The 26,514-nt window shown below is 36.0% G+C and overlaps 2 protein-coding genes across 2 annotated transcripts; both read right to left on the minus strand.

Annotated features, from left to right (window-relative positions):
* Positions 1-511: 511 nt before the first annotated feature.
* LOC130805604 (uncharacterized) lies at positions 512-6,364 on the minus strand. The gene is made up of 4 exons (XM_057670387.1): positions 6,143-6,364; positions 5,532-5,733; positions 2,431-5,220; positions 512-2,325 (listed from the first exon to the last, which is right to left on the minus strand). The coding sequence occupies exons 1-4, from the start codon at positions 6,362-6,364 to the stop codon at positions 512-514; spliced, it is 5,028 nt and encodes a 1,675-aa protein (XP_057526370.1).
* A 2,198-nt stretch (positions 6,365-8,562) lies between these two features.
* On the minus strand, positions 8,563-14,415 carry LOC130805605 (uncharacterized). Its single transcript, XM_057670388.1, has 3 exons — positions 14,194-14,415; positions 13,583-13,784; positions 8,563-13,271 (listed from the first exon to the last, which is right to left on the minus strand). The coding sequence occupies exons 1-3, from the start codon at positions 14,413-14,415 to the stop codon at positions 8,563-8,565; spliced, it is 5,133 nt and encodes a 1,710-aa protein (XP_057526371.1).
* Between the last annotated feature and the right edge of the window lie 12,099 nt (positions 14,416-26,514).

The raw sequence follows: 26,514 nt of genomic DNA on the forward strand, positions 1-26,514 counted from the left end.
ACTAACAACCTTAATCAATGGCACCTTTAGAAACCCCAAATACTTCCCAAACAAACGCCCAGGCACTCCAAACAGGCCAAGAAGGAACTTCTTGATTTTCTGATGAGGGTGCTTTATGCTCCGTGTCTGATTTGTATGACTAACCTATGATAACTACAATGCAAGGATATTGAAGCCTTGATTGTAGGGTCCCTTTGAGAATCCAAGTTTCTACGTAACTTGCTATTCTCTCCGGCCAAGTTGAATCGCAACTTGAGGAAGTTTTGAAAAAAACTTCAAAACATAAAACTTCTGAAAATACCTCTTGTTATTGATTGATCAAAAACTGAAAACATGAACTCCTTATTACATGAGGGCCTACGTATATATAGAGTTTGGAAACTAAAAACTAGCCGTTACAAATGCTAAGCTAAAATACACGTGGATTAACTAACAAAACAGAAATGTAAACAAAAGGGCCAACACTTAGCCAAATTTCTCTGATTTTCATGATCTGCTGGCCAGCCTTCCTTCAACGTGTATTATAGGCTTCCTGGTGGTTTGTTAGTAAGACCCTAGGCCCTGTGTGGCTAGGCCCATGTAGTGAGATGACATTGCAGTCTCTCTCAATGTCCAGGTGTCTCTGGTTTGTGCTCAGGAGGGTCCACAAGGTCTGCTGCTTGTCAGAATGTTCTGTTACACTGTTCCTGCTATCCATTGGCTCTCTTGTTCCCATAGTGCTGTCTTCTGTTGTGTAATGATCCTCCCCAGTTTCTCTTCGTATTCTTAGGTCCATGTTTGATGTGTGGGAAGTATCATTGCTTATCCTTTGACCTTTATGCGTAGAAGGCAAGTTGGGAACACTGTCTTGTTCCTGTTCCCTATTGTCATGGTCACTGTTCCCTGATGCATTTGCATCAACCCCTCCTTCTTGGGAAAGAATTGTCCCTAATTCTTGAGTTGGTTGATGTAGGGTAAGATCTCCTATATTAAAAATAGGGGATATGTTATACTCTGTGGGTAACTGGATCTCAAAGGCATTGTTCCCAATTTTTCTCAGCACTGAGTATGGCCCTATGGCTCTTGGTTGTAGCTTATTTCTTCTGAGGTGTGGAAACCTTTTCTTCCTGAGATACACCCACACTTGGTCACCGTCCTTAATCTGTTGCCTTGCTTTTAAATGCTTGTCAGCTTGCACCTTGTACTTCTTGTTAGTCTCCTCCAAATTGGTATGAACTTGCTTGTGGACTGCTTCCATTTGCTTGATTAGCTCTTCTGCTTCCAGTTGTTTGCTGTCACACATTGGTAAATCAATCAGTGATATAGGAAGTAGAGGGTTGGTACCATACACACATTCAAATGGGGTATGCTTAGTGGCACGACTAGGGGCTCTGTTGTATGCGAATTCAGCATGGCATAACTTGAGGTCCCATTCCCTTATGTTTGTGCTTACCAAGGTTCTGAGTATAGTGCCCAAAGTTCTATTAGTTACTTCTGTTTGTCCATCTGTTTGCGGATGGTAAGCAGTACTAAACAAAAGCTTAGTGCCTAGCATCTTCCACAAGGATTTCCAAAAGTTACTTAGGAACTTGCTATCCCTGTCAGAGACAAGAGTCCTGGGGATGCCATGCAATCTTACGATTTCAGCAAAGAACAGTTTGGCTATGTATTGTGCATCATCAGTCTTAGTGCATGCTATGAAATGAGCCATTTTAGAGAATCTATCTACTACCACCATGATAGCATCCTTTCCTCTCTTAGTCTTAGGCAATGCCATCATGAAATCCAGGCTCAAGTGTTCCCATGGTCTGTGAGCTATAGGTAAAGGTAAGTACTCTCCCTTATGAAAAGTGACTTTAGCCTTAAGGCAAGTCTCACATTTTAATATGTGTTTACCCACTGTGCCAAGCATCTTTGGCCAAAAGAAATGTTTAGCTAACATGTCAAGGGTTTTCTGAATCCCATAATGCCCTGCTATGCTTCCTTCATGCACTTCTTTTACTAAAATGGTTCTAAGAGGTAGCTTAGGTATGCATAGCTTGTTCCCTTTAAACAAGTATCCCTGGTGTATGCTAAATAACCCTTGTGGTGTGTCATGACATAGTTTATATATATCTGCAAAATCAGGACAGGTCTGGTACTGGTCTTTGATGAATTCAAACCCCAAAATCTTAGATCCTAATATTCCTATCATGCAGTGTTTCCTACTCAAGGCATCTGCAATGATATTGGTCTTGCCCACCTTATACCTAGCTGAGAAGTCAAAGGTCTGCATAAACTCTACCCATCTTGCATGTCTACTGCTGAATTTGTGCTGACTGTTTATGTATTTTAAGGACTCATGATCTGTGTGAAGCACAAAAGGTTAGATTCTAAGGTAGTGAGACCAATGTTCAAAAGCTCTTATGATAGCATAAAATTCTTTATCATATGTGGAGTAATTTAACCTACTGTCATTGAGCTTTTCACTGAAAAAAGCTACTGGTCTACCCTCCTGAACTAGCACTGCTCCAATCCCTACTCCACTTGCATCACATTCTAGCTCAAAGGGTTTGGTAAAATCAGGTAGCTTGAGAATAGGGGCTTTACACATCATGTCCTTAAGGGTTTCAAATGCTTGCTGTGCAGCAGGTGTCCACTCAAACTTTCCTTGCTTAGTACACTCTGTCACAGGGGCCAAAACAGAGCTAAAATCCTTTATAAACCTTCTATAAAAGGATGCCAACCCATGGAATGATCTTACTTGTGTTAGAGTAGTGGGTGTAGGCCATTCTTTTATAGCTTTAACCTTTTCAGGGTCCACTCTAACTCCTGTTTTCCCTATGACGTAACCCAAGAAACTAACCTCAGGTAACAGGAAGTTACATTTCTCTAGTTTAGCATACAGTCTCTGTTTTCTTAAGACCTCAAATAATTGTTGCAGGTGTCTCATGTGTTCTTCCTTTTCCCTACTGTAAATGAGTATATCATCTAGATAGACAACTATAAACTTTCCCAAAAATGGTCTCAATATCTCATTCATAAGCCTCATGAATGTGCTAGGGGCACCAGTCAAACCAAAGGGCATCACAAGCCATTCATATAGCCCATACTTGGTCTTGAATGCAGTTTTCCATTCATCCCCTGCTTTCATCCTAATTTGGTGATATCCACTTCTTAGATCCACCTTACTGAACCACTGTGAACCACCCAATTCATCCAAGATATCATCAATTCTTGGTATAGGAAACCTATACTTAATGGTTATGTTGTTCATACTACGGCTGTCAATGCACATTCTCCATGTGCCATCCTTCTTTGGCACTAACAGAGTGGGTACTGCACAGGGGCTTAAGCTCTCTCTTACATATCCCCTTTGCATTAATTCTTCCACTTGTCTTTGTAGTTCTTGAGTTTCCTTAGGGTTGGACCTATAGGCAGTCTTATTAGGTAAACTAGCTCCTGGTACCAAATCTATCTGGTGTTCAATGCCTCTCACAGGTGGTAAACCAGGGGGTAACTCATTAGGAAAAACATCCTTATATTGATCCAACAAGCTTCTCAATTCATGTGGTATAGGTATAGGCTCATGGACTTCCTTGGTAACCAGAAGGTATATCTCTCCTTGACCTTGGATTTCCTTTTCACACTCCCTTCTGTTCATTAAATGGACATGCACTTTAGTAATCTTAGGAGGAACAGCTCTGTGTGGGGGCAGGGGTAACAGCTCTTTTTTCTTTCCATTATGCCTAAGGGTATAGGTGTTGGTATAACCATTGTGTGTGGTCTTTTTATCATATTGCCATGGTCTGCCCAGCAGCAGATGACAGGCATCCATCTCTAACACATCACACAGAATATCATCCACATATGTTCCCAAGGTCATGCTCACTAAACACTGTCTACTCACTGACCCACTTGACTTGTTGTCTAACCATTTCATTAAGTAAGGATGTGGGTGAGGCTTGGTTTCTAAATTTAACTCATCTACCAGCTGCTTACTGATGCAATTAGATTCACTCCCGCTATCAATGATTAAATCACAAACCTTCCCCTGTACCCTACATTTGGTCTGAAAAATATTCTCTCTTTGGTCAGACTTTTTGTCCATGGGGGTAGCTTGGAAACTTCTTCTAATGATTAAGCTAACATGCTCTTCTTCAGGTGGTATCTTCTCCAGATCCTCTCCTCCTTCTTCCTCAGTCTCCCCTTCATAAGTATGCCATTTTTCTTGCTCATCTACCCAAAAAGTACCATCTCCATCACTAAGGCTTGGTGGGTCTATTTCTTCTTCTTGTCCATTCTTTGAAACTAACATTCTTTTGGGGTTGGTGTTTTGCCTAATGTCAATCCACTCTCTCATGGTAAAAGCTCTAGCATTAGGACAATCCCTCTTGTAATGTCCTCTTCCATTGCACTTAAAACATATCACATCCTTAGGATTTATGGGGGGCTCTGTTTTTGTTGTACTGTTTTTAGGTCCAGTGCTCTGTGCCTCCTTCCTAGGTGTGGTGAAACTACTGGTGTTCCTAGGGTTGTAGGCCCTGGTGGTCTTATTGTGTGTGGCAGTTAATCTGTTAACAAATCTCTCAACATCAATGGCATGTAAACTTGCTGTGTTCAGCGTGAGGTCAGGTGTGATCCTTAAGTGGTCCCTTATGTCCTCTCTCAATCCTGCAATGAACCTACTGACTCTCATGTCCTCAGGCTCATTGATGTCACACAGAACATAGGTTCTTTCCCATTCATTCACATACTCTTGTACAGACCTACTCCCTTGTTTCATGGAATTGAGTTGAATATATTGTTGTTGTTTATAGGCAGATGGAATATATTTTCTTCTCATGTTCTTCTTGAGTTTTCCCCAAGTGTTGATCCTACTCCTTCCTTCCCTAAGCCTTTGTTTCTGTGTTCCCTCTAACCAAACAGCAGCTGACTTAATCAATTTTACCTTAGCCAACTTATACTGATGATCCATTGGTGTTTCCCTAAATTCAAAGTACTGTTCCATTCTTTCCTCCCATTCTATGTATTTGGCTGGATCATGTGAAGTTCCATCGAATTCAGGTATATCCAATTTGATTGTTCTATCTTCGTATGGTCGAGGATTAGGGTTTGGTGTTCTATCAATTCGGTTTTGTGTAATCACACCGGTCATCTCTTCTCTAAACTGACGCAAACTATTCTCCATCATCCTATGCATTCTTGCTTCTATTTCTCCCAATCTTTCCTCCATGGTCATATCCATTCGACCAGAGACAGCTAATTAACCAGCAATGCACACAACAAAAAATGAATGCGAAAATCGTAATGCAAGAAAACCAAATGATTGTATGAGTGGGTGTCTTGTGTCAGAATGTATGCACCAATGTTCTCAAATGAAAGAAAATTGAAATTAAAATAGGAAAGATTACTCCCTGTATGTTGTAGAATCACTGACGATTGATCTTGAATGACGATTTCAAAAATCGCCCAGCGCCTTTTCTTCAAAATTCCCAGAACAATATGAAATCTCTTTCCTCAGACTGCTTCTTTGTACTACTCTTTCCCAATTCGTAACTGGGCTCTGATACCAAGTTGATGCAAAACAAAGGGGTGGTTATGGCCTTTGTTATGCACTGATTCTCGTTGACTAACAACCTTAATCAATGGCACCTTTAGAAACCCCAAATACTTCCCAAACAAACGCCCAGGCACTCCAAACAGGCCAAGAAGGAACTTCTTGATTTTCTGATGAGGGTGCTTTATGCTCCGTGTCTGATTTGTATGACTAACCTATGATAACTACAATGCAAGGATATTGAAGCCTTGATTGTAGGGTCCCTTTGAGAATCCAAGTTTCTACGTAACTTGCTATTCTCTCCGGCCAAGTTGAATCGCAACTTGAGGAAGTTTTGAAAAAAACTTCAAAACATAAAACTTCTGAAAATACCTCTTGTTATTGATTGATCAAAAACTGAAAACATGAACTCCTTATTACATGAGGGCCTACGTATATATAGAGTTTGGAAACTAAAAACTAGCCGTTACAAATGCTAAGCTAAAATACACGTGGATTAACTAACAAAACAGAAATGTAAACAAAAGGGCCAACACTTAGCCAAATTTCTCTGATTTTCATGATCTGCTGGCCAGCCTTCCTTCAACGTGTATTATAGGCTTCCTGGTGGTTTGTTAGTAAGACCCTAGGCCCTGTGTGGCTAGGCCCATGTAGTGAGATGACATTGCAGTCTCTCTCAATGTCCAGGTGTCTCTGGTTTGTGCTCAGGAGGGTCCACAAGGTCTGCTGCTTGTCAGAATGTTCTGTTACACTGTTCCTGCTATCCATTGGCTCTCTTGTTCCCATAGTGCTGTCTTCTGTTGTGTAATGATCCTCCCCAGTTTCTCTTCGTATTCTTAGGTCCATGTTTGATGTGTGGGAAGTATCATTGCTTATCCTTTGACCTTTATGCGTAGAAGGCAAGTTGGGAACACTGTCTTGTTCCTGTTCCCTATTGTCATGGTCACTGTTCCCTGATGCATTTGCATCAAGAATGAACAAGGATTAATGATCAATAAAGAATGAACGATGAAAAATGAACAGGGATCAATATTCATTGAAGAATGAACGATGAAGAATGAACAAGGATCAATGATCAATGATGGATAAACGATGAAGAATGAACAAGGATCAATGAGCAATGAAGAATCAACAAGGATCAATGGTCAATGAAGAATTAACGATGAAGAATGAACAAGGATCAATGATCAATGAAGAATGAAAGATGAAGAATGAAAAAGGATCAATGATCAATGAAGAATCAACAAGGATCAATAATCAATGAAGAATGAAAGATGAAGAATGAACAAGGATCAATGATCATTGAAGAATGAACGATGAAGAACGAACAAGGAACAATGATCAATGATGAATGAACGATGAAGAATGAACAAGGATCAATGATCAATGAACAATGAACGATGAAGAATGAAGAATGAACAGGAATCAATGATCAATGAAGAATGAACGATGAAGATAGAACAAGTATCAATGGTCAGTGAAGAATGAACGATGAAGAATGAACAAGGATCAATGATCAAATAAGAATGAACGATGAAGAATGAACAAGGATCAATGATCAATGAAGAATGAACGATGAAGAATGAACAAGGATCAATGATCTTTGAAAAATGAACAAGGATTAATGATTCATGAAGAATGAACGATGAAGAATGAAAAAGGATAAATGGTCTGTGAAGAATGAACAAGGATCAATGATCAATAAAGAATGAAAAATGAAGAATGAACAAGGATCACTGATTATTGTAGAATGAACAAGGATCAATGGTCAATGAAGAATTAACAAGGATCAATGGTCAATGAAGAATGAACGATGAAGAATGAAAAAGGATCAATGATCATTGAAGAATGAACGATGAAGAATGAACAAGGATCAATGATCAATGAAGAATGAACGATGAAGAATGAACAAGGATCAATGATCGTTGAAGAATGAATGATGAAGAATGAACAACGATCAATGATCAATGAAGAATGAACGGTGAAGAATGAACAGGAATCAATGATCAATGATGAATGAAGGATGAAGAATGAACAACGATCAATGATCAATGAAGAATGAACAAGGTTAATTGATCATTGAAAAAAGAACATGGATCAATGTTCAATGATGAATGAACGATGAAGAATGAACAAGGATCAATGATCAATGATGAATGAACGATGAAAAATGAACAAGGATCAATGATCATTAAAGAATTAACAATGAAGTATGAACAAGGATCAATGATCAATGAAGAATGAAAGATGAAGAATTAAAAAGCATAAATGGCCATTAAAGAATGAACGATGAAGAATGAACAAGGATCAATGATCAATGTAGAATGAATAATGAAGAATGAACAAGGATCAATGATCATTATAGAATGAACAAGGATCAATGGTCAATGAAGAATGAACGATGATGATAGAACAAGGATCAATGATAAATGAAGAATGAACGATGAAGAATGAACAAGGATCAATAATCAATGAAGAATTGATGCAAAACAAAGGGGTGGTTATGGCCTTTGTTATGCACTGATTCTCGTTGACTAACAACCTTAATCAATGGCACCTTTAGAAACCCCAAATACTTCCCAAACAAACGCCCAGGCACTCCAAACAGGCCAAGAAGGAACTTCTTGATTTTCTGATGAGGGTGCTTTATGCTCCGTGTCTGATTTGTATGACTAACCTATGATAACTACAATGCAAGGATATTGAAGCCTTGATTGTAGGGTCCCTTTGAGAATCCAAGTTTCTACGTAACTTGCTATTCTCTCCGGCCAAGTTGAATCGCAACTTGAGGAAGTTTTGAAAAAAACTTCAAAACATAAAACTTCTGAAAATACCTCTTGTTATTGATTGATCAAAAACTGAAAACATGAACTCCTTATTACATGAGGGCCTACGTATATATAGAGTTTGGAAACTAAAAACTAGCCGTTACAAATGCTAAGCTAAAATACACGTGGATTAACTAACAAAACAGAAATGTAAACAAAAGGGCCAACACTTAGCCAAATTTCTCTGATTTTCATGATCTGCTGGCCAGCCTTCCTTCAACGTGTATTATAGGCTTCCTGGTGGTTTGTTAGTAAGACCCTAGGCCCTGTGTGGCTAGGCCCATGTAGTGAGATGACATTGCAGTCTCTCTCAATGTCCAGGTGTCTCTGGTTTGTGCTCAGGAGGGTCCACAAGGTCTGCTGCTTGTCAGAATGTTCTGTTACACTGTTCCTGCTATCCATTGGCTCTCTTGTTCCCATAGTGCTGTCTTCTGTTGTGTAATGATCCTCCCCAGTTTCTCTTCGTATTCTTAGGTCCATGTTTGATGTGTGGGAAGTATCATTGCTTATCCTTTGACCTTTATGCGTAGAAGGCAAGTTGGGAACACTGTCTTGTTCCTGTTCCCTATTGTCATGGTCACTGTTCCCTGATGCATTTGCATCAACCCCTCCTTCTTGGGAAAGAATTGTCCCTAATTCTTGAGTTGGTTGATGTAGGGTAAGATCTCCTATATTAAAAATAGGGGATATGTTATACTCTGTGGGTAACTGGATCTCAAAGGCATTGTTCCCAATTTTTCTCAGCACTGAGTATGGCCCTATGGCTCTTGGTTGTAGCTTATTTCTTCTGAGGTGTGGAAACCTTTTCTTCCTGAGATACACCCACACTTGGTCACCGTCCTTAATCTGTTGCCTTGCTTTTAAATGCTTGTCAGCTTGCACCTTGTACTTCTTGTTAGTCTCCTCCAAATTGGTATGAACTTGCTTGTGGACTGCTTCCATTTGCTTGATTAGCTCTTCTGCTTCCAGTTGTTTGCTGTCACACATTGGTAAATCAATCAGTGATATAGGAAGTAGAGGGTTGGTACCATACACACATTCAAATGGGGTATGCTTAGTGGCACGACTAGGGGCTCTGTTGTATGCGAATTCAGCATGGCATAACTTGAGGTCCCATTCCCTTATGTTTGTGCTTACCAAGGTTCTGAGTATAGTGCCCAAAGTTCTATTAGTTACTTCTGTTTGTCCATCTGTTTGCGGATGGTAAGCAGTACTAAACAAAAGCTTAGTGCCTAGCATCTTCCACAAGGATTTCCAAAAGTTACTTAGGAACTTGCTATCCCTGTCAGAGACAAGAGTCCTGGGGATGCCATGCAATCTTACGATTTCAGCAAAGAACAGTTTGGCTATGTATTGTGCATCATCAGTCTTAGTGCATGCTATGAAATGAGCCATTTTAGAGAATCTATCTACTACCACCATGATAGCATCCTTTCCTCTCTTAGTCTTAGGCAATGCCATCATGAAATCCAGGCTCAAGTGTTCCCATGGTCTGTGAGCTATAGGTAAAGGTAAGTACTCTCCCTTATGAAAAGTGACTTTAGCCTTAAGGCAAGTCTCACATTTTAATATGTGTTTACCCACTGTGCCAAGCATCTTTGGCCAAAAGAAATGTTTAGCTAACATGTCAAGGGTTTTCTGAATCCCATAATGCCCTGCTATGCTTCCTTCATGCACTTCTTTTACTAAAATGGTTCTAAGAGGTAGCTTAGGTATGCATAGCTTGTTCCCTTTAAACAAGTATCCCTGGTGTATGCTAAATAACCCTTGTGGTGTGTCATGACATAGTTTATATATATCTGCAAAATCAGGACAGGTCTGGTACTGGTCTTTGATGAATTCAAACCCCAAAATCTTAGATCCTAATATTCCTATCATGCAGTGTTTCCTACTCAAGGCATCTGCAATGATATTGGTCTTGCCCACCTTATACCTAGCTGAGAAGTCAAAGGTCTGCATAAACTCTACCCATCTTGCATGTCTACTGCTGAATTTGTGCTGACTGTTTATGTATTTTAAGGACTCATGATCTGTGTGAAGCACAAAAGGTTGGATTCTAAGGTAGTGAGACCAATGTTCAAAAGCTCTTATGATAGCATAAAATTCTTTATCATAAGTGGAGTAATTTAACCTACTGTCATTGAGCTTTTCACTGAAAAAAGCTACTGGTCTACCCTCCTGAACTAGCACTGCTCCAATCCCTACTCCACTTGCATCACATTCTAGCTCAAAGGGTTTGGTAAAATCAGGTAGCTTGAGAATAGGGGCTTTACACATCATGTCCTTAAGGGTTTCAAATGCTTGCTGTGCAGCAGGTGTCCACTCAAACTTTCCTTGCTTAGTACACTCTGTCACAGGGGCCAAAACAGAGCTAAAATCCTTTATAAACCTTCTATAAAAGGATGCCAACCCATGGAATGATCTTACTTGTGTTAGAGTAGTGGGTGTAGGCCATTCTTTTATAGCTTTAACCTTTTCAGGGTCCACTCTAACTCCTGTTTTCCCTATGACGTAACCCAAGAAACTAACCTCAGGTAACAGGAAGTTACATTTCTCTAGTTTAGCATACAGTCTCTGTTTTCTTAAGACCTCAAATAATTGTTGCAGGTGTCTCATGTGTTCTTCCTTTTCCCTACTGTAAATGAGTATATCATCTAGATAGACAACTATAAACTTTCCCAAAAATGGTCTCAATATCTCATTCATAAGCCTCATGAATGTGCTAGGGGCACCAGTCAAACCAAAGGGCATCACAAGCCATTCATATAGCCCATACTTGGTCTTGAATGCAGTTTTCCATTCATCCCCTGCTTTCATCCTAATTTGGTGATATCCACTTCTTAGATCCACCTTACTGAACCACTGTGAACCACCCAATTCATCCAAGATATCATCAATTCTTGGTATAGGAAACCTATACTTAATGGTTATGTTGTTCATACTACGGCTGTCAATGCACATTCTCCATGTGCCATCCTTCTTTGGCACTAACAGAGTGGGTACTGCACAGGGGCTTAAGCTCTCTCTTACATATCCCCTTTGCATTAATTCTTCCACTTGTCTTTGTAGTTCTTGAGTTTCCTTAGGGTTGGACCTATAGGCAGTCTTATTAGGTAAACTAGCTCCTGGTACCAAATCTATCTGGTGTTCAATGCCTCTCACAGGTGGTAAACCAGGGGGTAACTCATTAGGAAAAACATCCTTATATTGATCCAACAAGCTTCTCAATTCATGTGGTATAGGTATAGGCTCATGGACTTCCTTGGTAACCAGAAGGTATATCTCTCCTTGACCTTGGATTTCCTTTTCACACTCCCTTCTGTTCATTAAATGGACATGCACTTTAGTAATCTTAGGAGGAACAGCTCTGTGTGGGGGCAGGGGTAACAGCTCTTTTTTCTTTCCATTATGCCTAAGGGTATAGGTGTTGGTATAACCATTGTGTGTGGTCTTTTTATCATATTGCCATGGTCTGCCCAGCAGCAGATGACAGGCATCCATCTCTAACACATCACACAGAATATCATCCACATATGTTCCCAAGGTCATGCTCACTAAACACTGTCTACTCACTGACCCACTTGACTTGTTGTCTAACCATTTCATTAAGTAAGGATGTGGGTGAGGCTTGGTTTCTAAATTTAACTCATCTACCAGCTGCTTACTGATGCAATTAGATTCACTCCCGCTATCAATGATTAAATCACAAACCTTCCCCTGTACCCTACATTTGGTCTGAAAAATATTCTCTCTTTGGTCAGACTTTTTGTCCATGGGGGTAGCTTGGAAACTTCTTCTAATGATTAAGCTAACATGCTCTTCTTCAGGTGGTATCTTCTCCAGATCCTCTCCTCCTTCTTCCTCAGTCTCCCCTTCATAAGTATGCCATTTTTCTTGCTCATCTACCCAAAAAGTACCATCTCCATCACTAAGGCTTGGTGGGTCTATTTCTTCTTCTTGTCCATTCTTTGAAACTAACATTCTTTTGGGGTTGGTGTTTTGCCTAATGTCAATCCACTCTCTCATGGTAAAAGCTCTAGCATTAGGACAATCCCTCTTGTAATGTCCTCTTCCATTGCACTTAAAACATATCACATCCTTAGGATTTATGGGGGGCTCTGTTTTTGTTGTACTGTTTTTAGGTCCAGTGCTCTGTGCCTCCTTCCTAGGTGTGGTGAAACTACTGGTGTTCCTAGGGTTGTAGGCCCTGGTGGTCTTATTGTGTGTGGCAGTTAATCTGTTAACAAATCTCTCAACATCAATGGCATGTAAACTTGCTGTGTTCAGCGTGAGGTCAGGTGTGATCCTTAAGTGGTCCCTTATGTCCTCTCTCAATCCTGCAATGAACCTACTGACTCTCATGTCCTCAGGCTCATTGATGTCACACAGAACATAGGTTCTTTCCCATTCATTCACATACTCTTGTACAGACCTACTCCCTTGTTTCATGGAATTGAGTTGAATATATTGTTGTTGTTTATAGGCAGATGGAATATATTTTCTTCTCATGTTCTTCTTGAGTTTTCCCCAAGTGTTGATCCTACTCCTTCCTTCCCTAAGCCTTTGTTTCTGTGTTCCCTCTAACCAAACAGCAGCTGACTTAATCAATTTTACCTTAGCCAACTTATACTGATGATCCATTGGTGTTTCCCTAAATTCAAAGTACTGTTCCATTCTTTCCTCCCATTCTATGTATTTGGCTGGATCATGTGAAGTTCCATCGAATTCAGGTATATCCAATTTGATTGTTCTATCTTCGTATGGTCGAGGATTAGGGTTTGGTGTTCTATCAATTCGGTTTTGTGTAATCACACCGGTCATCTCTTCTCTAAACTGACGCAAACTATTCTCCATCATCCTATGCATTCTTGCTTCTATTTCTCCCAATCTTTCCTCCATGGTCATATCCATTCGACCAGAGACAGCTAATTAACCAGCAATGCACACAACAAAAAATGAATGCGAAAATCGTAATGCAAGAAAACCAAATGATTGTATGAGTGGGTGTCTTGTGTCAGAATGTATGCACCAATGTTCTCAAATGAAAGAAAATTGAAATTAAAATAGGAAAGATTACTCCCTGTATGTTGTAGAATCACTGACGATTGATCTTGAATGACGATTTCAAAAATCGCCCAGCGCCTTTTCTTCAAAATTCCCAGAACAATATGAAATCTCTTTCCTCAGACTGCTTCTTTGTACTACTCTTTCCCAATTCGTAACTGGGCTCTGATACCAAGTTGATGCAAAACAAAGGGGTGGTTATGGCCTTTGTTATGCACTGATTCTCGTTGACTAACAACCTTAATCAATGGCACCTTTAGAAACCCCAAATACTTCCCAAACAAACGCCCAGGCACTCCAAACAGGCCAAGAAGGAACTTCTTGATTTTCTGATGAGGGTGCTTTATGCTCCGTGTCTGATTTGTATGACTAACCTATGATAACTACAATGCAAGGATATTGAAGCCTTGATTGTAGGGTCCCTTTGAGAATCCAAGTTTCTACGTAACTTGCTATTCTCTCCGGCCAAGTTGAATCGCAACTTGAGGAAGTTTTGAAAAAAACTTCAAAACATAAAACTTCTGAAAATACCTCTTGTTATTGATTGATCAAAAACTGAAAACATGAACTCCTTATTACATGAGGGCCTACGTATATATAGAGTTTGGAAACTAAAAACTAGCCGTTACAAATGCTAAGCTAAAATACACGTGGATTAACTAACAAAACAGAAATGTAAACAAAAGGGCCAACACTTAGCCAAATTTCTCTGATTTTCATGATCTGCTGGCCAGCCTTCCTTCAACGTGTATTATAGGCTTCCTGGTGGTTTGTTAGTAAGACCCTAGGCCCTGTGTGGCTAGGCCCATGTAGTGAGATGACATTGCAGTCTCTCTCAATGTCCAGGTGTCTCTGGTTTGTGCTCAGGAGGGTCCACAAGGTCTGCTGCTTGTCAGAATGTTCTGTTACACTGTTCCTGCTATCCATTGGCTCTCTTGTTCCCATAGTGCTGTCTTCTGTTGTGTAATGATCCTCCCCAGTTTCTCTTCGTATTCTTAGGTCCATGTTTGATGTGTGGGAAGTATCATTGCTTATCCTTTGACCTTTATGCGTAGAAGGCAAGTTGGGAACACTGTCTTGTTCCTGTTCCCTATTGTCATGGTCACTGTTCCCTGATGCATTTGCATCAAGAATGAACAAGGATTAATGATCAATAAAGAATGAACGATGAAAAATGAACAGGGATCAATATTCATTGAAGAATGAACGATGAAGAATGAACAAGGATCAATGATCAATGATGGATAAACGATGAAGAATGAACAAGGATCAATGAGCAATGAAGAATCAACAAGGATCAATGGTCAATGAAGAATTAACGATGAAGAATGAACAAGGATCAATGATCATTGAAGAATGAACAATGAAAAATGAACAAGGATTAATGATCAATATAGAATGAAGGATGAAGAATGAACAAGGATCAATGATCATTGAAGAATGAACGATGAAGAATGAACAAGGATCAATGATCAATGAAGAATGAACAAGGATAAAAGATCAATAAAGAATGAAGGACGAATAATGAACAAGGATCAATGATCAATGAACAATGAACAATGAAGAATGAATGATACATGAAGAATTAACGATGAAGAATGAACAAGAATCAATGATCAATGAAGAATGAACAAGGAATAATGATCAATAAAGAATGAACGATGAAAAATGAACAAGGATGAATGATCATTGAAGAATAAACAATGAAGTATGAACGAGGATCAATGATCAATGATGGATGAACGATGAAGAATGTAAAAGGATCAATGATCGATGATGAATGAACAAGGATTAGCGATGAAGAATGAACAAGGATCCATGATTATTGAAGAATGAATGATAAAGAATGAACAAAGATCAATGATCAATGAAGAATGAACGATGAAGAATGAACAAGGATCAATGATCAATGATGAATGAACGATTAAAAATGAACAAGGATCAATGATCATCAAAGAATTAACAATGAAGAATGAACAAGGATCAATGGTCAATGAATAATTAATGATTAAGAATGAACAAGGCTCAATGATCATTGAAGATTGAACAATGAAGAATGAACAGGGATCAATGATCAATGAAGAATGAACGATAGATAATGAACAGGAATCAATGATCAATGAAGAATGAACGATAAAGAATGAACAAAAATCAACGATCAATGAAGAATGAACGATAAAGAATGATCATAGATCAATGATAAATGAAGAATGAACGATGAAGAATAAACAAGGATCAATGATCAGTGAAGAATGAACAAGGATTATTGATCATTGAAGAATAAACAAGGATCAATGGTCAATGAAGAATGAACGATGAAGAATGAACAAGGATCAATGATCAATCAAGAATGAACAAGGATCATTGATCATTTAAGAATGAACAAGGATCAATGGTCAATGAAGAATGAACGACGAAGAATGAATAAGGATCAATGATCAATGAAGAATGAAAGATGAAGAATGAACAAGGATCAATGATCATTGCAGAATGAACGATGAAGAATGTACAAGGATCAATGATCAATAAAGAATGAACGATGAAGAATGAGCAAGGATCAATGATCAATGAAGAATGAACAAGGATCAATGGTTAATGAAGAATTAGCGACTAAGAATGATCAAGGATCAATGATCAATGAAGAATGAAGAATAAACGATAAAGAATGAACAAGGATCAATGATCAATGAAGAATGAACGATGAAAAATGAACAAGGATCAATGATCAATGAAAAATGAACAAGGATAATTGATCATTGAAGAACGAACAACGATCAATGGTCAATGAAGAATGAACGATGAAGAATGAACAAGGATCAATGATCAATGATGAATGAACTATGAAAAATGGACAAGGATCAATGATCAATGAAGAATGAACAAGGAATAATGATCAATAAAGAATGAACGATGAAGAATCAACAAGGATCAATGATCATTGAAGAATGAACGATGAAGTATGAACAAGGATCAATGATCAATGATGGATGAACGATGAAGAATGAACAAGGATCAATGATCAATGAAAAATGAACAAGGATCAATGATCAATGAAGAATGAACGATGAAGAATGAACAAGGATCAATGATCTTTGAAGAATGAACAAACGATCAATGATCAATGAAGAAGGAACGATGAAGAATGAACAAGGATCAATGATAAATGAAGAAGAAACGATGAAGAATTAACAAGGATCAATGATCAATGAAGAATGAATGATAAACAATGAACATAGATCAATGATAAATGAAGAATGAACGATGAAGAATGAATAGGAAAAAATGATCAATGAAGAATGAACGATGAAGAATGAACAAGGATCAATGACCAATCAAGAATGAACAAGGATTAAGGATCAATAAAGAATGAACGATGAAGATTGAACAAAGATCAATGATCAATGAAGAATGAACGATGAAGAATGAAAAGGAATCAATGATCAATGAAGAATGAACGTTGAAGAATGAACAAGGATCAATCATCAATGAAGAATGAACGATGAAGAATGAAGAGGAATAATTGATCAATGAAGAATGAACGATGAAGAATGAAAAAGGATCAATGATCTTTGAAGGATGAACAAACGATCAATGATCAATGAATACGGAACGATGAAGAATGAACAAGGATCAATGATCAATGAAGAATAAACGATAAAGAATGAACATAGATCAATGATAAATAAAAAGTGAACGATGAAGAATGAATAGGAAATAATAATCAATGAAGAATCAACGATGAATAATGAACAAGGATCAATAATCATTGAAGAATGAACAAGGATAATTGATAATTGAAGAATAAACAAGGATCAATGGTCAATGAAGAATGAACGATGAAAAATGATCAAGGATCATTGATCAATCAAGAATGAACAAGGATCATTGATCATTAAAGAATGAACAAGGATCATTGATCATTAAAGAATGAACAAGGATCAGTGATCAATGAAGAATGAACAAGGATCAATGGTCAATGAAGAATAAACGACAAAGAATGAACAAGGATCAATGATCAATGAAGAATGAAAGATGAAGAATGAACAAGGATCAATGATCATTGAAGAATGAACGATGAAGAACGAACACGGATCAATGATCAATGATGAATGAACGATGAAGAATGAACAAGGATCAATGATCAATGAAGAATGAACGATGAAGAATGAACAGGAATCAATGATCAATGAAGAATGAACGATGAAGATAGAACAAGTATCAATGGTCAGTGAAGAATAAACGATGAAAAATGAACAAGGATCAATGATCAAATAAGAATTAACGATGAAGAATGAACAAGGATCAATGATCAATGAAGAATGAACGATGAAGAATGAACAAGGATCAATGATCTTTGAAAAATGAACAAGGATTAATGATCCATGAAGAATGAATGATGAAGAATGAAAAAGGATAAATGGTCATTGAAGAATGAACGAAGAAGAATGAACAAGGATCAATGATCAATGAAGAATGAAAAATGAAGAATGAACAAGCATCAATGATTATTGTAGAATGAACAAGGATCAATGGTCAATGAAGAATTAACAAGGATCAATGGTCAATGAAGAATGAACGATGAAGAATGAAAAAGAATCAATGATCATTGAAGAATGAACGATGAAGAATGAACAAGGATCAATGACCAATGAAGAATGAACGATGAAGAATGAACTAGGATCAATGATCAATGATGAATGAACGATGAAAAATGAACAAGCATCAATGATCATTAAAGAATTAACAATGAAACATTAACAAGGATCAATGATCAATGAAGAATGAACGATGAAGAATTAAAAAGCATAAATGGCCATTGAAGAATGAACGATGAAGAATGAACAAGGATCAATGATCAATGTAGAATGAACAATGAAGAATGAACAAGGATCAATGATCATTGTAGAATGAACAAGGATCAATGGTCAATGAAGAATGAACGATGATGAAGGAATAAGGATCAATGATAAATGAAGAATGAACGATGAAGAATGAACAAGGATCAATAATCAATGAAGAATGAACAAGGATTAATGATCAAGGATCAATGATCAATGATGGATAAACGATGAAGAATGAATTAGGATCAATGATCAATGAAGAATCAACAAGGATCAATGGTCAATGAAGAATTAACGATGAAGAATGAACAAGGATCAATGATCAATGAAGAATGAACGATGAAGAATGAACAAGGATCAATGGTCATTGAAGAATGAACGATATAGAATGAACAATGAAGAATGAACAAGGATCAATGATAATTGTAGAATGAACGATGAAGAATGAATAACTATCAATGATCAATCAAGAATGAATAAGGATAATTGATCATTGAAGAATATACAAGGATCAATGGTCAATGAAGAATTAACGATGAAGAATGAACAAGGATCAATGATCATTTAATAATGAACAATGAAGAATGAACAAGGATCAATGATCAAAGAAGAATGAATGATGTAGAATGAATAAGGATCAATGATCAATGAAGAATGAACAAGGATCAATGATTAATCAAGAATGAACATGGATCTTTGATCTTTAAAGAATGAACAAGAATCAATGGTCAATGAAGAATGAACGACAAAGAATGAACAAGGATCAATGATAATTGAAGAATTCATAGTGAAGAATGAACAAGGATCAATGATCAATGAAGAATGATCAATGAAGAATGAACGATGAAGAATGAACAGGAATCAATGATCAATGATGAATGAATGATGAAGAATAAACAAAGATCAATGATCAATGAAGAATGAACAAGGATTATTGCTCATTGAAGAATGAACAAGGATCAATGGTCAATGAAGAATGAACGAAGAAGAATGAACAGGAATATATGATCAATGAAGAATGAACGATGAAGAATGAACAAGGATCAATGATCAATGAAGAATGAACAAGGATCAATGGTCTTTGAAGGATGAACAAACGATCAATGATCAATGAAGAAGGAACGATGAAGAATGAACAAGGATCAATGATCAATGAAAAATGAACGATGAAAAATGAACATAGATAAATGATTAATGAATAATGAAAGATAAAGAATGAATAGGAAACAATGATCAAAGAAGAATGAACGATGAAGAATGAACAAGGATCAATGATCAATAATGAATGAACAAGGATCATTGATCATTAAAGAATGAACAAGGATCAATGGTCAATAAAGAATGAACGACAAAGAATGAACAAGGATCAATGATCAATGAAGAATGAAAGATGAAGAATGACTAAGGATCAATGATCATTGAAGAATGAACGATGAAGAACGAACACGGATCAATGATCAATGATGAATGAACGATGAAGAATGAACAAGGATCAATGATCAATGAAGAATGAACGATGAAGAATGAACAGGAATCAATGATCAATGAAGAATGAACGATGAAGATAGAACAAGTATCAATGGTCAGTGAAGAATGAACGATGAAGAATGAACAAGGATCAATGATCAAATAAGAATTAACGATGAAGAATGAACAAGGATCAATGATCAATGAAGAATGAACGATGAAGAATGAACAAGGATCAATGATCTTTTAAAAATGAACAAGGATTAATGGTCATTGAAGAATGAACGAAGAAGAATGAACAAGAATCAATGATCAATGAAGAATGAAAAATGAAGAATGAACAAGGATCAATGATTATTGTAGAATGAACAAGGATAAATGGTCAATGAAGAATTAACAAGGATCAATGGTCAATGAAGAATGAACGATGAAGAATGAAAAAGAATCAATGATCATTGAAGAATGAACGATGAAGAATGAACAAGGATCAATGACCAATGAAGAATGAACGATGAAGAATGAACTAGGATCAATGATCTTTGAAGAATGAATGATGAAGAATGAACAAGGATCAATGATCAATGAAGAATGAACGATGAAGAATGAACAGGAATCAATGATCAATGATGAATGAACGATGAAGAATGAACAACGATCAATGATCAATGAAGAATGAACAAGGATAATTGATCATTGAAGAATGAACATGGATCAATGGTCAATAAAGAATGAACCATGAAGAGTGAACAAGGATCAATGATCAATGATGAATGAACGATGAAAAATGAACAAGGATCAATGATCATTAAAGAATTAACAATGAAGCATTAACAAGGATCAATGATCAATGAAGAATGAACGATGAAGAATTAAAAAGCATAAATGGCCATTGAAGAATGAACGATGAAGTATGAACAAGGATCAATGATCAATGTAGAATGAACAATGAAGAATGAACAAGGATCAATGATCATTGTAGAATGAACAAGGATCAATGGTCAATGAATAATGAACGATGATGAAGGAATAAGGATCAATGATAAATGAAGAATGAACGATGAAGAATGAACAAGGATCAATAATCAATGAAGAATGAACAAGGATTAATGATCAATAAAGAATGAACGATGAAAAATGAACAAGGATCAATATTCATTGAAGAATGAACGATGAAGAATGAACAAGGATCAATGATCAATGATGGATAAACGATGAAGAATGAACAAGGATCAATGATCAATGAAGAATCAACAAGGATCAATGGTCAATGAAGAATTAACGATGAAGAATGAACAAGGATCAATGATCAATGAAGAATGAACGATGAAGAATGAACAAGGATCAATGGTCATTGAAGAATGAACGATATAGAATGAACAATGAAGAATGAAGAAGGATCAATGATCATTGTAGAATGAACGATGAAGAATGAATAACGATCAATGATCAATCAAGAATGAATAAGGATAATTGATCATGGAAGAATATACAAGGATCAATGGTCAATGAAGAATTAACGATGAAGAATGAACAAGGATCAATGATCATTTAAGAATGAACAAGGATCAATGATCAATGAAGAATGAATGATGTAGAATGAATAAGGATCAATGATCAATAAAGAATGAACAAGGATCAATGATCAATCAAGAATGAACATGGATCATTGATCTTTAAAGAATGAACAAGAATCAATGGTCAATGAAGAATGAACGACAAAGAATGAACAAGGATCAATGATAATTGAAGAATTCATAGTGAAGAATGAACAAGGATCAATGATCAATGAAGAATGATCAATGAAGAATGAACGATGAAGAATGAACAAGGATCAATGGTCATTGAAGAATGAACGATATAAAATAAACAAGGATCAATGATCAATGAAGAATGAACAAAGAAGAATGAACAAGGATTAATGATCATTGTAGAATGAATAAGGATCAATGGTCAATGAAGAATGAACGTTGAAGAATGAACAAGGGTCAATGATCAATGAAGAATGAACGATTAAGAATGAACATAGATGAATGAACGATGATTAATGAACGATGAAGAATGAATAGGAAACAATGATCAATGAAGAATGAAAGATGAAGAATGAACAAGGATCAATGATCAATCAAGAATGAACAAGGATCAATAATCATTGAAGAATGAACGATGAAGAATGAAAAAGTATCAATGATCAATTAAGAATGAACAAGGATCACTCATCAATGAAGAATAAATGATGAAGAATGAATAAGGATCAATGATCAATGAAGAATGAACAAGGATCAATGGTCAATGAAGAATTAACGATGAAGAATGAACAAGGATCAATGATCATTTAAGAATGAACAATGAAGAATGAACAAGGATCAATGATCAATGAAGAATGAATGATGAAGAATGAATAAGGATCAATGATCAATGAAGAATGAACAAGGATTAATGATCAATCAAGAATGAACATGGATCATTGATCTTTAAGGAATGAACAAGAATCAATGGTCAATGAAGAATGAACGACAAATAATGAACAAGGATCAATAATAATTGAAGAATTCATAGTGAAGAATGAACAAGGATTAATGATCAATGAAGAATGATCAATGAAGAATGAACGATGAAGAATGAACAAGGATCAATGGTCATTGAAGAATGAACGATATAAAATAAACAAGGATCAATGATCAACGAAGAATGAACAAAGAAGAATGAACAAGGATTAATGATCATTGTAGAATGAATAAGGATCAATGGTCAATGAAGAATGAACGTTTAAGAATGAACAAGGGTCAATGATCAATGAAGAATGAACGATGAAGAATGAACATAGATGAATGAACGATGATTAATGAACGATGAAGAATGAATAGGAAACAATGATCAATGAAGAATGAAAGATGAAGAATGAACAAGGATCAATGATCAATCAAGAATGAACAAGGATCAATAATCGTTGAAGAATGAACGATGAAGAATGAATAAGTATCAATGATCAATTAAGAATGAACAAGGATCACTCATCAATGAAGAATGAATGATGAAGAATGAATAAGGATCAATGATCAATGAAGAATGAACAAGGATCAATGATCATTGAAGAATGAACGAAGAAGAATGATCAAGGACCAATGATCAATGAACAATGAACAAGGATCAATGATCATTGAAGAATGAACGATGAAGAATGAACAAGGACCAATGATCAATGAAGAATGAACCATGAAGAATGAACAAGGATCAATGACTTTTGAAGAATGAACGACGAAGAATGAACAAGGATCAATGATAAATGAAAAATGAACGATGAAGAATGAACAAAAATCAATGATCAATGATGAATGAATGATGAAGAATAAACAACGATCAATGATCAATGAAGAATGAACAAGGATTATTGCTCATTGAAGAATGAACAAGGATCAATGGTCAATGAAGAATGAACGAAGAAGAATGAACAGGAATATTTGATCAGTGAAGAATGAACGATGAAGAATGAACAAGGATCAATGATCAATGAAGAATGAACAAGGATCAATGGTCTTTGAAGAATGAACAAACGATCAATGATCAATGAAGAAGGAACGATGAAGAATGAACAAGGATCAATGATCAATGAAAAATGAACGATGAAGAATGAACATAGATCAATGATTAATGAATAATTAAAGATAAAGAATGAATAGGAAACAATGATCAATGAAGAATGAACGATGAAGAATGAACAATGATCAATGATCAATAATGAATGAACAAGGATCATTGATCATTAAAGAATGAACAAGGATCAATGGTCAATGAAGAATGAACGACGAAGAATGAACAAGGATCAATGATCAATGAAGAATGAAAGATGAAGAATGAAAAAGGATCAATGATCAATGAAGAATCAACAAGGATCAATAATCAATGAAGAATGAAAGATGAAGAATGAACAAGGATCAATGATCATTGAAGAATGAACGATGAAGAACGAACAAGGAACAATGATCAATGATGAATGAACGATGAAGAATGAACAAGGATCAATGATCAATGAACAATGAACGATGAAGAATGAAGAATGAACAGGAATCAATGATCAATGAAGAATGAACGATGAAGATAGAACAAGTATCAATGGTCAGTGAAGAATGAACGATGAAGAATGAACAAGGATCAATGATCAAATAAGAATGAACGATGAAGAATGAACAAGGATCAATGATCAATGAAGAATGAACGATGAAGAATGAAAAAGGATCAATGATCTTTGAAAAATGAACAAGGATTAATGATTCATGAAGAATGAACGATGAAGAATGAAAAAGGATAAATGGTCTGTGAAGAATGAACAAGGATCAATGATCAATAAAGAATGAAAAATGAAGAATGAACAAGGATCACTGATTATTGTAGAATGAACAAGGATCAATGGTCAATGAAGAATTAACAAGGATCAATGGTCAATGAAGAATGAACGTTGAAGAATGAAAAAGGATCAATGATCATTGAAGAATGAACGATGAAGAATGAACAAGGATCAATGATCAATGAAGAATAAACGATGAAGAATGAACAAGGATCAATGATCTTTGAAGAATGAATGATGAAGAATGAACAACGATCAATGATCAATGAAGAATGAACGGTGAAGAATGAACAGGAATCAATGATCAATGATGAATGAACGATGAAGAATGAACAACGATCAATGATCAATGAAGAATGAACAAGGTTAATTGATCATTGAAAAAAGAACATGGATCAATGTTCAATGATGAATGAACGATGAAGAATGAACAAGGATCAATGATCAATGATGAATGAACGATGAAAAATGAACAAGGATCAATGATTATTAAAGAATTAACAATGAAGTATGAACAAGGATCAATGATCAATGAAGAATGAAAGATGAAGAATTAAAAAGCATAAATGGCCATTAAAGAATGAACGATGAAGAATGAAGAAGGATCAATGATCAATGTAGAATGAACAATGAAGAATGAACAAGGATCAATGATCATTATAGAATGAACAAGGATCAATGGTCAATGAAGAATGAACGATGATGATAGAACAAGGATCAATGATAAATGAAGAATGAACGATGAAGAATGAACAAGGATCAATAATCAATGAAGAATAAACAAGGATTAATGATCAATAAAGAATGAACGATGAAAAATGAACAAGGATCAATATTCATTGAAGAATGAACGATGAAGAATGAACAAGGATCAATGATCAATGATGGATAAACGATGAAGAATGAACAAGGATCAATGAGCAATGAAGAATCAACAAGGATCAATGGTCAATGAAGAATTAACGATGAAGAATGAACAAGGATCAATGATCATTGAAGAATGAACAATGAAAAATGAACAAGGATTAATGATCAATATAGAATGAAGGATGAAGAATGAACAAGGATCATTGATCATTGAAGAATGAACGATGAAGAATGAACAAGGATCAATGATCAATGAAGAATGAACAAGGATAAAAGATCAATAAAGAATGAAGGATGAATAATGAACAAGAATCAATGATCAATGAACAATGAACAATGAAGAATGAATGATACATGAAGAATTAACGATGAAGAATGAACAAGAATCAATGATCAATGAAGAATGAACAAGGAATAATGATCAATAAAGAATGAACGATGAAAAATGAACAAGGATGAATGATCATTGAAGAATAAACAATGAAGTATGAACGAGGATCAATGATCAATGATGGATGAACGATGAAGAATGTAAAAGGATCAATGATCGATGATGAATGAACAAGGATTAGCGATGAAGAATGAACAAGGATCCATGATTATTGAAGAATGAATGATAAAGAATGAACAAAGATCAATGATCAATGAAGAATAAACGATGAAGAATGAACAAGGATCAATGATCAATGATGAATGAACGATTAAAAATGAAGAAGGATCAATGATCATCAAAGAAGTAACAATGAAGAATGAACAAGGATCAATGGTCAATGAATAATTAATGATTAAGAATGAACAAGGCTCAATGATCATTGAAGATTGAACAATGAAGAATGAACAGGGATCAATGATCAATGAAGAATGAACGATAGATAATGAACAGGAATCAATGATCAATGAAGAATGAACGATGAAGAATGAACAAAAATCAACGATCAATGAAGAATGAACGATAAAGAATGATCATAGATCAATGATAAATGAAGAATGAACGATGAAGAATAAACAAGGATCAATGATCAGTGAAGAATGAACAAGGATTATTGATCATTGAAGAATAAACAAGGATCAATGGTCAATAAAGAATGAACGATGAAGAATGAACAAGGATCAATGATCAATCAAGAATGAACAAGGATCATTGATCATTAAAGAATGAACAAGGATCAATGGTCAATGAAGAATATACGACGAAGAATGAATAAGGATCAATGATCAATAAAGAATGAACGATGAAGAATGAACAAGGATCAATGATCAGTGAAGAATGAACAAGGATCAATGGTTAATGAAGAATTAGCGATGAAGAATGATCAAGGATCAATGATCAATGAAGAATGAAGAATAAACGATGAAGAATGAACAAGGATCAATGATCTTTGAAGAATGAATGATGAAGAATGCAAAAGGATCAATGATCAATGAAGAATGAACGATGAAAAATGAACAGGAATAAATGATCAATGAAGAATGAACAAGGATCAATGATCAATGAAAAATGAACAAGGATAATTGATCATTGCAGAACGAACAACGATCAATGGTCAATGAAGAATGAACGATGAAGATTGAACAAGGATCAATGAT

This window comes from Amaranthus tricolor, chromosome 2 (assembly GCF_026212465.1).
Source record: "Amaranthus tricolor cultivar Red isolate AtriRed21 chromosome 2, ASM2621246v1, whole genome shotgun sequence".
Lineage (NCBI taxonomy): Eukaryota > Viridiplantae > Streptophyta > Magnoliopsida > Caryophyllales > Amaranthaceae > Amaranthus > Amaranthus tricolor.